We start from the raw sequence: 10,731 nt of genomic DNA on the forward strand, positions 1-10,731 counted from the left end.
AAAAACGTTTCATACTTTACACATCTAAAGATCTAAAATTACTTTAAACTGTACAATACTTGAGCAAAGATACTTACATTTCAAAGAAGAGCCACACGAGACCACAGGGGTTTCTATTATTTAAAAAAAGCATTTTATTGAACGTGTCAGAAAATGGGGTTACATACATCGTGTAGAAACTGCAGCTCTGCTCCCTCTTTGCTGACCAGCCTACAGGTGATCAGAGCATTATACAAACTCCCTGTGTATCCTCCCCTGTTCTGACTGTGTGTGTTTAGTATTGCAGCAGGCTGATCTATAATTTATTCACAGTTTCGCTCAATAGTGCATCAGTTGGCAATCATCCCTCCATCATCCCTCAGGATCAGCCACAGATTATTAGCATACATGACAGATTAGTTGGTTTGGTACATGTCTGACACGTCAACTGATGATTCATTAGTTATTGAAAGTGTGAATTACAGGCGATGTGGCTCACCTGGACCGGTCGGTCAGGATCACGGACATAAATCCAGGTAGCACTGAGATTTTAATTGAAATGTTCATGCAGTAGGCACTTTGGCAAAGACAAACAACCGCTAAGAATATTTGGCTCAAATGATAAATCACAACATTGACAGATCCGAAACTGGAACGGCGTTCAACAGTGCATACCTCCGCCCAACCAGGTCCGATCCCTCCATTTAAATCAGTACATTGGTTAATGTGAAATCCTTTTGTTCCACTTTGACAATAAAACCCAGAACCTTTGTGGAACAAGTGCTGAAACAGTCAACTGGACGCTCGTTCAGTCGACACTCTGCACGTATCAATATATATTAACAGTAAATAAGAGCATAAACAAAGTGAGGTGATGACGTCCGATTGTTTCTAAATCATAAAAGATCCGACTTCTCAGAATATTCTGATTATTACTGTGAGAGAAAATCTTACAGACAAAGAAAAATATATAGAAACATTTATTTATCAAATATTGTGTATGTTCAATATTATCCTGAATAATATTAGAATATTCCAGCGATCATTTGCAGGTTCTGTAAGAACATTTAGGCTCTGAGTAGTGCCAACACACACACTCGCTCTCTCTCTCACACACACACATACACACAGACTCTATAAGATTAAGACTTCTCTGCTTCTCAGAGGACGTGAGGGCGACACTATGATGTCATCAGAATCGTCCGAATCAACTGCAGCCGCTCCTCCAGACTCTGCTGTGCAATGGAGCTCTGTGACAGATACACAGGTACACTTGTGATTTATCACCCGGGGCCTCATTTGACATTAAAAAAATACACTCAACCTAATTAGCCTCAAAAACAGAATCCAGGGGTATTTTGTTATTTAAAATGTGCATATTTCAACATGAATATTTATCTAATTTTCCTCCAGCAAACATTTAATTACAGAGTCAGAAAATCAAATAAGCTTAAATATTCATGCAGACACAGCGCATACAAAACAGGAGATGACCTGAAGATTTGATGTGCTTTTAACAGACACGACACAGTAAAACATGAACTCCCTCTGACCTGTTGTGGGTGTCATCCTGGAGGCGTGAATGCTAGAGACAGGCCACGAGTCTTCTTCCTCGCCCGGCTTTGTTTCATCGTCACGGAGGGAGGCAGCACCTTGACAACAAAACAACACATACAGAAGCCAGCCATTACAGCTTTGCCATAAAGCTTCTTTCAGATATGCACTGAAGTCCAGACATTGTCAGTGAGACTGCAAATGTCTGAGTCAGTTGCTCCAGACATTTTCAGGAACGTAAGCCCATGTGAGAATACACAGCGAGCGAGTGGGCATGTTGATAATGTTTTTAAACACACAAAGGACAAGAAACTGGACGAATACAAATGTCTCAGGATGACTAAACGATATTTGAGAGCTTTTGGCAATAAGGGCCGACACCGGTGTTGATGTGCTGTGAATTGAAACTGAAAAAACACTGAGCTTTCCACAGCAGAGTCTATACATCATGTCCTGCCTCCTGCTGCTCGAGACAGGTGAATGAATGTTCTCCTGTTGTGAATGTGTGTGAACTGGATAATCTCCTGATGTGTTCCTTCATATGTGAAAGACAAAGTCCAGGAAATATCTGGACTCAATTTTATGAATGTTTTCCAGAGTTCATATCTTAAAGAAACAGGTTTAAGAAAATTGGGACACAAGCGAGGAAGCTGGAGTCCAAAATCTCACATTGAAGCCCAGAGCACATCCAGGAGAGGGTCAGTATGTAAACATGCAGAAGAACTGCTGACATTGCTCTTTGCACTCATCTGGCAAGGGAGGGGCGGGGGGTGCATTGAAGCCTAGAATGGTAAATTAAACCAGCCTGCCTCTGAGCAGCAGAGGCATTAGATTCTTAGGGGTCATGTGAGGAAGCGACAGAGCTGCTGAGTGCCCCCATCACTCTTTGACAGGAAGCTGTCAGAGCTCCGGCTGGTGCACAGGGGACAGACACCCTGGAATTAGATCAGCGTGCCAGATCCCGTAACCACTCATAAACACGGCAGGGAAGACGTAATAAGTGATGCTGAGGTCGAGAGGAGGGCGATGCTGTGGTGTCTCACAATTCTAAGTGAGGAGCAGAAACTCTTCGTGGGCAAAGCTTTGTGATGTGTGTTTGTATACATCCGCTAATCAGTCAAATCGCAGAGTTGTTGTTGATTAATGACCAGAAAAGTGTTTTTGCAAAACAATATGTGACAGTAAACTTGACCTTTAACCTGTAAGACTTTTGTGTTAAATTTAGTCAGAACTAGCATATTCATCTTTTGAGTTAAGTCTCAAAACATGTTTTGTGAGGGTTTTTTTTTTTACCTTTGACCAACAACACAGTATAATCAGGTCATCGTAAAGTTTAAGGGACAGTTTGTGCCAAGTACATATTCCCTCCAGTCTTTCCTGATAATGCACAAAATGTGAGGGTCACACTGATCTTGACTTGGGACATTTGATTGCCAAAATCTAATCGGCTCATTCTTGAGTTCAAAGTTTCAGCCAAATTGTTGTGGGTTGTAGGGAATTCGTCACGGTGTTCCCACAACCTCTGAGGAAGTTCTCTCAGAGTATTCTTGAGATGTCGTGCTCACAAGAGGGGAATAGACAACCTGAAAACACAATGCCTCTGGCTACAGCTGCTGCCAACTGAGAGGCATAAAAAGTACTTTATGTCTGAACCTTACCCGTTCTGCTGGGTATTGATCGAGGTCTTCTTGGGACCAGCGTGGGCAGCCGGTTTCCCACTGGAGACGGCACAGAGAACCCCGAGCTAAAAGATAAACACACAACATTGCATTGTGTTCTGCATGTTTGGATTCATTTACTTTTTTCATTTTTTGGATGTAAATGAGTCACCTCTCTACTGCAAGACTACAGCGAGCCAGGTGTCCCCTGAACGCAGACTGTATCATCGTCAAGGCAACCACATCCATTTCTCCACCTACAGGGGAAGCTACGTGACTGCGGTTTGTTGCTTCAACAGTCTGAAAAAGACGAGATGAGTAAGAGGTAAAGGAAGAGAGAGAAACACAAGAGAGAAGAGAGGTTCAGTAGGTGAGACAGAGAAGGAAAAACATGTGGGGGGACAGCTGTGTGTCTGTGTGTGTGTGTAACCTTGTCTTGTGTGTCTTTCACTGGGTTCTTGAGCTGTGACTCTCTGAAGAGATGACCTCTTAATGCTGACTGCAACATCACAGTGTCCTGAAGACAGAATGTGAAGGGATGGAGACAGAAAGAAGAATCTGGGACAGAGTGTCTGGATGTTTTTTTAAAAATAATATTTCTCTCACACATCATTTCTTTTACATAACTCTTGTGTGTTACATACCCTATTTCTGTGCTCCCTCCAGTTTGTCTGGATGATCCTCGCTGCTGTCTCTCTTTCTTTATGTTGTCTTTTTTCCCCTCTCTTTTCTTCATCTCTACCTCCAGTGTCTGTCTCATCTCCCTCCTCTGGACCAGATCTGCATGTACTGTCGTCCTGGTCCACTGCGGTTGTGGCAGAGGGAGAGGAAAGCTCAGCTAAGGCAGACTCCAGAGTTCGGATCCTCACCCACAACTGCTCCGACTCCTGTCTGAGAGACACACAATAAACATATGACAAAACACAACTGGACCTGTGTGACAACACCAACTGTGTTCTGGGACATTTGTGATGCGACTACAAAGTCTCTGAAGGCATGAAGCATCTGCTGTGATCTCTACAATAGGAACAAGTACATTTCTACATTAAAGCTGCTGTTCCCAATGTAAATCAATTGTACATCAATCGTTTAAGAAAAGTTTTGATAAAAACAGCAACACAACAACAAAAGATTAAGGATATATATATAATATATTATAAGAAGCACGGAACCTTTCTGAGGAGGAGAGATATAAAGAGTAAAACATACTGATGCTGCTGTCTGTCTTTGTCTCGTTCATGTGTTTGTTCAGATTTCCATCGCTCTGTTTCTTTCTCCAGTTCTTCTCTTTCTGTCCTCAACTGTTTCACTTCATCACTGAAAAACACAGGAACAGAAAACAGTTCACAACCTCAGTGCAGTAGCTTTATGCTCATAACCACATGTTGAACACGTTATGTCACTCGTATATTCTGTGGATGTGGATTCTTCGGTGTTTTGAGTGGAGGTTCATGTTGAGCATCGTGCTGCTGTTCACTCACTCTTTACTTCTCAGACTCTCTTGAAGCTCAACCTTCTCCTTCTCCAATTGGCTGAGGCTTTCTCTCAGATCTGAAAACTCCTCCTCCTCTTCAGTCATTGTTCCCACGGAGACCACTGCCTCTGTTGCCATGGTAGACCCCAGAATATCAGTGGGCGTGGCTTGGACCTCCTGATCCAATCGGTTGCTGCTGTTCGCTGGCTGGGTGTGTCCTCTGCTGTCCTGCGGCCTCTGACAGGAGGAGAGCAGAGCCTGAATGTGATGATGCTGGAATCTTTAAAGCGTCAGTCAGAAACAGATGAGGTTGTGTGTTGACATGAACAGTTTCAAATCACCTTCTCCACTTCCAACAACCTTCGCAACAGCCTCTGCTTACTCCACTCTCTGTAACCTGGGCAACATGATCACACAAAGACACACATTGGACACATTATACATTGTTTGATTGTTGTCTGTAATTAATGAGCTATTTTTGCTAAATTAATAAGTAAAAAAGAAGTAGATTTGTTTCAATTTAAAATATTCTATAAAAGAGTAAACATTCCTTTTCTGATGCGATAGAAAGCTTCAAGGTTAAGTGTTTAGGATTTGGTTAAAGGGATCTATTGGCAGAAATAGAATATAAAATAATCCTGTTGATGTTTTCACTAGTGGGTTTCATCTAAATTGTACAAACTGTAATTTTCTTTAACCTAGAATGAGCCTTTATATTTAAATACTTTATATTTACATCAATAGCGGGTCCTCTCTACGGAGGCTGCCATGTTTTTTTACAGTAGGTCCAGACTGGACAAACTAAACCTTTTGAGTTTTTATGACAACTGAAGCTACCACAGGTTCTCCTTCATGTTTGGAAGAGGAAGGTGAGGTGAGGGGTGTTTAGCTGCAACATGAAACGTCACCACTAGATTTCCCTAAATCCTACAAACTGAAGCTTTAAACAATCAATCAATCACATCAATCAATGTGTAAAAGACATTTGATTATTTTCCTTCAGATTTGTTCTCAGGTAACAAAGTTGTAGACACAACATTATCCTGGCTTTACATCTTGAGATCAATGCATCTAACATTGTCACACAGAACATGGAAGAAAAGAAACCAGCCAAGCTGAGGGGAATTAAGTACAGTAAGGAGGTACCATGAGAGTAAAACTAGAAAATGATGAAGGGAATAAATGAAGTAAAATTCTTCTATCTGGTGGGTTATGAAAGCACTGGTTAATGTCGGACCTTTGACTCCTCCAGCAGGACTGTCAGTGTTGAGCTCCTCTCTGAGAGCTGAGTTCTCCTGTTGAAGCTGCTTCAGGTTTTCAGACAGACGATGAACCGTGGAGCTTAAAGCTTTCTGCTGCCTCTGGGAGCATTTACTCTCTGCTCGACTGCTGCAGATGGAAAGAAACAGAGGAAGGTAAAGATGTCCTGAGACAGAATTAATAAATCAGCAAATTACAGTGTTTTTAAACCTTTTTCACAAATCCTGAAACCAGTTGTTTCTTAAGATCTGTGGCTGTGGCCTCCTTTACATCCAGGATCTAAGTCCCTGATCAGCAGTTTTTCCTCAGCACTCTATGTAAAGAACTCTCCTCTCTACCTTCCTAAATGTTAATGAAGGGGGAGGGAAGTGACTTAATGTTTGTATATGAGTACTGAACCTAAGTTCCAGAAAATTACCAGAGCAACTGACTTGGATATTTGCGTCCGGCTCACCTCCAGAGAATTTTATGTAAAGGTCAGGATTTAAGAGTCCCTGTTTTAGGCTGAAAGTGGTAGAAGTTTTATGACTTGTCATGATCACAAAAAGTCCACTCAGAAAAAACATAAACGATACTTAGGCTTGTTGCTGGTGTCTTTGGTCACGTGTACCTTTTCTCTGCAGCCTCTAGATGCACCCGTAGTCTCTGGATCTGAAAGACAAGGAACACATTAAGCCCATTAGGTGAGAGATCCATTTACACAGCTCAGCTCAGCTCACCGTAACCAAAGTAAATGTGATGAAAACATCAGCTTTACAAAAACAGACACAGAGCAGTGATGGGGCCCCTCTGAACAAAAATTCTATTTTCAATGTGGGTTTGATTTCTTTGGTGGTTGTTTCAGGTGTTCTGCTTTTGAAAATCTATTTGCGGTAACCTGCCAAAAGATCTTTTACTTTTATATTCAGATGGAAAAATGATTAAAAAAAACAGAGATGTGTCCAGATGCATTGAAGTTACCTCTTCAAAGTAGGTTTCTACTGTGATCTTCAGCTCCTCCAGGTTGGTGGTCCTCAGGTCACTTTGCAGTTTACTGCGGAATAAGAGAGAGTAAAATAAACGTTGTGCTGCTTCACTCATCAACCAAACGGACCGATGAAAAGGTGGGAAGACATTTTACCTCAGGGCATTTTCTTTCTCTCTACACTGCTGCTCCAGCTTCAGAATTCTCTGCTTCAGGCCGTTGAGAACCTTGACAGACAGAATCACTTTCATGAACCTGTTAGAGATAAATCCTATGTGTAATCTCTGTTACTTTCACCATCAGACTGGACAAACTCACCACACTGCCCTCTCTTTTCTTATCCACCAAACTGCGAGTATACTCAGATCCCTGTGGAGAGAGATCATTCGTAAATGTATTTATTCATTTTGAAAGTTTCTGTGACAAAAATGAGAAGCAGTTTAATTATCATACTTTGGTGGGATCCAACAGTTCTTCTATCTGTTTCTCTCTTTTAGCGTTATCTTCCTCCAGGCGGCGCAGTTTTGCTTTCATTTGGTGATTGTCAGACTTCTGCGCCTGGAGACTCTGAAGACATTACAAGGGATTAAGAAGACGTTAAAGATTAAAGTCAACTTTTGAAAAGTGCAAATGCAAATTTTAAGCAATTATCAGTAAAGTGAAGAATTCCAAACAGAGTTTGGTGGATTTGTTACAGCAGCAGCGCTAAATTATTCACTCAGACATGGAGTCCAGCAGAATCACCATGTGTGGCTGCAGAGGGCGCTGTTGCTCAGTAAAAGTTGCATAGTGTTACTTTAAACCCTCTTTCCTTTTTGCAGAGTAACAAAGGTTTGAGTCAGGTACAGAATCTCACGCTGGAACAGGCAGGTATTCAGTGCCCTGCTAATTAATCTTACCTTCTTGAGGCGAATAATCTCATCGTACATGTCCTCCTTCTCCTTGTGTTCACCTGTGCTGAAGCCTGCAGCACATACGGGCAAATATGAAGAGAAAGTACATTGTTAAACACAGTCGCACTTCATTTACATTTTCACTTTGCAGTTATGAAACAGCTGGTGGCGATGAGGCCCTGTCAATTTCTGTCTCCCACCCTCAGCTAACTGCACCTTGCCACTGACACTCCCACACATTGTCTCACCATTGGATGCAGAGTGGTGATGTTTGTGTTTCCTCGAGCTCAAGGTCTGTTTGAGAAGCTCTGGAGTGACGTCACACATCGATCTCAGCGTAGGAGACAGATCTGAAAAAGAGCGAGACGGAGAGAATACAGGGCTTAATGCATCTGCACAGTTTCATTACTGTGTGTACGTGTGTTTCAAACATCTTTTTGTTTTATAATTTATAAATATCATTATCAATCTACTCCACATTGTTTTCTAATGTTTACTAAGAACTACCTAAAATAACAGAAACCCACCACCAGGGTGCAGTCCTTCATACAAGCTCTAACCACTTTATAAGAAGATGATATGTTAGAGTCGTTGTCCAGAAGGATCAAGCCAAAAGGATGAACAAACTATCAGTTATCAGTTGAACAAACACTGCTTCTCACTTCTCTTTTCTCTCTTTCTCTCCTCCAGCCATCCCTCATGGTTTAAGCTTATTTTTACAGTGCCTACCATGACCGTTGCTGAGGGATGTGAGACGAGCTGAGCCACTGTCCCCAGCAGCTTCCCCTCTGGTGTCCCCCAAGGACGCCCTCGGTAGTCTCCAGGCTGCCACTGCTACTCTTCTGGGGTTCACATTCAGGCTGGAGAGGTATGGAGACTCTACATGTATATTAACAATCATGGTATTTAGAAAGTGGACATGTCAAAGTTTTTGTTTAAAGTCTCAACAGAGTCTTACTTGGAGAAGGAGGAGGCTTCCTAGAAGATCTTTTCCTGCTGTTTATCTGGTAGAGGAGAAAAGGAGGGATGAAGCAGAAGAGAGGTGCAATAAACTGAATCTCTATGAATACATTATGCATTGGTGGCAAAACATCAACTCAACAGAAAGACAAGAGAAAGAGACATCATCAACAATCGGAGTGGATCAGGTTACCTTTTCCAAAATATCAGCCGAGAATGCGAAGCCATCCTGAACAGAGGAGAGAGGTGAGTCAAGTTTATTTATTCTATCAGAGGGGAATGGGGTTACAACAAAAAAATCATACAAACGTCATAAATACAACATGAAAGTGTTTGTCATTAAAACTACAACCTTGACTGAAAAAAGTCTTTAAAGTTAAGAGGAAATACTAACATGACATTATCGTGATAATTAACGATTATCAACAACTAAAAAAGAAGGATTTGACCGAGCTGCTCCCGAAACACTTTCAAGAGCCTCGATGTTAAAACGTATGAAGGAAACAGTCAGGAAACAACTAGAGACAATGTCAGCTGACAGTTACCATCAGTTACCATTGGCTATCATCAGTAATCACCAGTTACCATCAGTAACCATAAGTTACCATCAGTAACCATTAGTTACCATTAGTTATCATCGGTAATGACCAGTTACCATTATTAACCATTAGTTATCATCAGTAACCACCAGTTACCATCAGTTACCATTGGCTATCATCAGTAATCAACAGTTACCATCAGTAACCATAAGTTACCATCAGTAACCATTAGTTACCATCAGTTACCATTGGCTATCATCAGTAATCACCAGTTACCATCAGTAACCATAAGTAACCATTAGTTACCATCAGTAACCATTAGTTACCATTAGTTATCATCAGTAATCACCAGTTACCATCAGTAACCATTAGTTACCATTAGTTATCATCTGTAATGACCAGTTACCATCATTAAGCATTAGTTATCATCAGTAATCACCAGTTATAATCAGTAACCACCAGCTACCATCAGTTAGCATTAGTTATCATCAGAAACCATTAGTTTTCATCAGTAATCACCAGTTAGCATCAGTTACCATTAGTTATCATCAGTAACCACCAGCTACCATCAGTTATCACCAGTTACCATCAGTTAGCATCATTAACCATTAGTTATCACCAGTAACTATCATTAACCATTAGTTATCACCAGTTAGCATCATTAACCATGAGTTATCACCAGTAACTATCATTAACCATCAGTAACCATGAGTTGTTGAAGACTCACCAGCTCCTCGCAGTCTTCATCAGTCTGGACGTCACTCGCCTCCACAGACATTTTACCGGCTGCACCAAACATCGTTACGTTAAGTCTGAAAACTTGACTTTCTCTGCGTGGGATCCTCTCATCGTCTCTTTCCTCTCATCGTCTCTTCCGGAGTCTCGCTGCTCACCTCGGGTGTCCGGAGTCTCCCCCCCTCTCTCTCTCTCTCTCTCCCTCTCTCTCTTGCTAACAGCAGTAGTAGAAACACGGGGCAACAAAAGAGACGCTGGCTTCGCTACAACAGCCACATTTCACGTCCACGACTCTGCGCACTGTCCGCGTACTGAGCCGCGGGGACGGAAGACGGGCGCCGGTAACCATAGCGTCCGGAGAGCCCGTCCACACGCTGTGTTGCTAACGGGAGGACGTCAGTGTTTTCACGTCAGTGTTGGAGATGAGAGTCTCTAGCAACCGTGGAGGCGACCAGCTGCTAACGAGCCGCGGCAAGCTAGCGAGGGGAAGAGCGAGCGGAACCGGAAACTGACTGAAAGCTGCTTTCATAATACAAGCTAAAAAAAACAACAACAAAAACTCGCAAAGGTGACTAACTCCAATCAAATTGCGTTTAGTTTCATTTGGTGGATTTTACACAATGTTCTAGATACTTTTGTTTCAGAAAATGAGAAAACATAAAAAGAAAATGTCAACGCGTTTTGCACTTGAAGTTTTATTTTGGAATTTCTAACC

At 41.9% G+C, this 10,731-nt stretch overlaps 1 protein-coding gene across 2 annotated transcripts; it reads right to left on the reverse strand.

Moving 5' to 3' along the window:
- Window positions 1-110: 110 nt before the first annotated feature.
- Window positions 111-10,525, reverse strand: iqce (IQ motif containing E). Of its 2 annotated transcripts, none has more exons than XM_020103080.2 (21): window positions 10,009-10,525; window positions 8,936-8,971; window positions 8,741-8,786; window positions 8,512-8,661; window positions 8,031-8,132; window positions 7,789-7,853; window positions 7,343-7,456; window positions 7,208-7,258; window positions 7,046-7,116; window positions 6,886-6,958; window positions 6,536-6,576; window positions 5,903-6,054; window positions 5,007-5,062; window positions 4,673-4,902; window positions 4,401-4,508; window positions 3,836-4,082; window positions 3,622-3,708; window positions 3,364-3,491; window positions 3,192-3,277; window positions 1,533-1,631; window positions 111-1,229 (listed from the first exon to the last, which is right to left on the reverse strand). In XM_020103080.2, the coding sequence occupies exons 1-21, from the start codon at window positions 10,078-10,080 to the stop codon at window positions 1,114-1,116; spliced, it is 2,130 nt and encodes a 709-aa protein (XP_019958639.2). In that variant the 5' UTR covers window positions 10,081-10,525; the 3' UTR covers window positions 111-1,113. The 2 variants fall into 2 exon arrangements, with proteins under 2 accessions (XP_019958639.2, XP_069386002.1); XM_069529901.1 differs by having other exon boundaries at window positions 4,673-4,923.
- Window positions 10,526-10,731: the final 206 nt, after the last annotated feature.

The sequence above is a fragment of the Paralichthys olivaceus genome, chromosome 8, assembly GCF_024713975.1.
Source record: "Paralichthys olivaceus isolate ysfri-2021 chromosome 8, ASM2471397v2, whole genome shotgun sequence".
NCBI classification, from domain to species: Eukaryota; Metazoa; Chordata; class Actinopteri; order Pleuronectiformes; family Paralichthyidae; genus Paralichthys; species Paralichthys olivaceus.

What these genes read in the sequence shown, in the direction of transcription:
- iqce (XM_069529901.1), bottom strand. Translation starts at nt 10,080, where the DNA reads ATGTTTGGTGCAGCCGGTAAAATGTCTGTGGAGGCGAGTGACGTCCAG. An exon ending in ATCCCTCAGCAACGGTCATG is followed by an intron (nt 8,133 to 8,511) that starts GTAGGCACTGTA and finishes GCTCTTTTTCAG; the next exon opens with ATCTGTCTCCTACGCTGAGA. An exon ending in GGTTGTTGGAAGTGGAGAAG is followed by an intron (nt 4,924 to 5,006) that starts GTGATTTGAAAC and finishes CATCACATTCAG; the next exon opens with GCTCTGCTCTCCTCCTGTCA.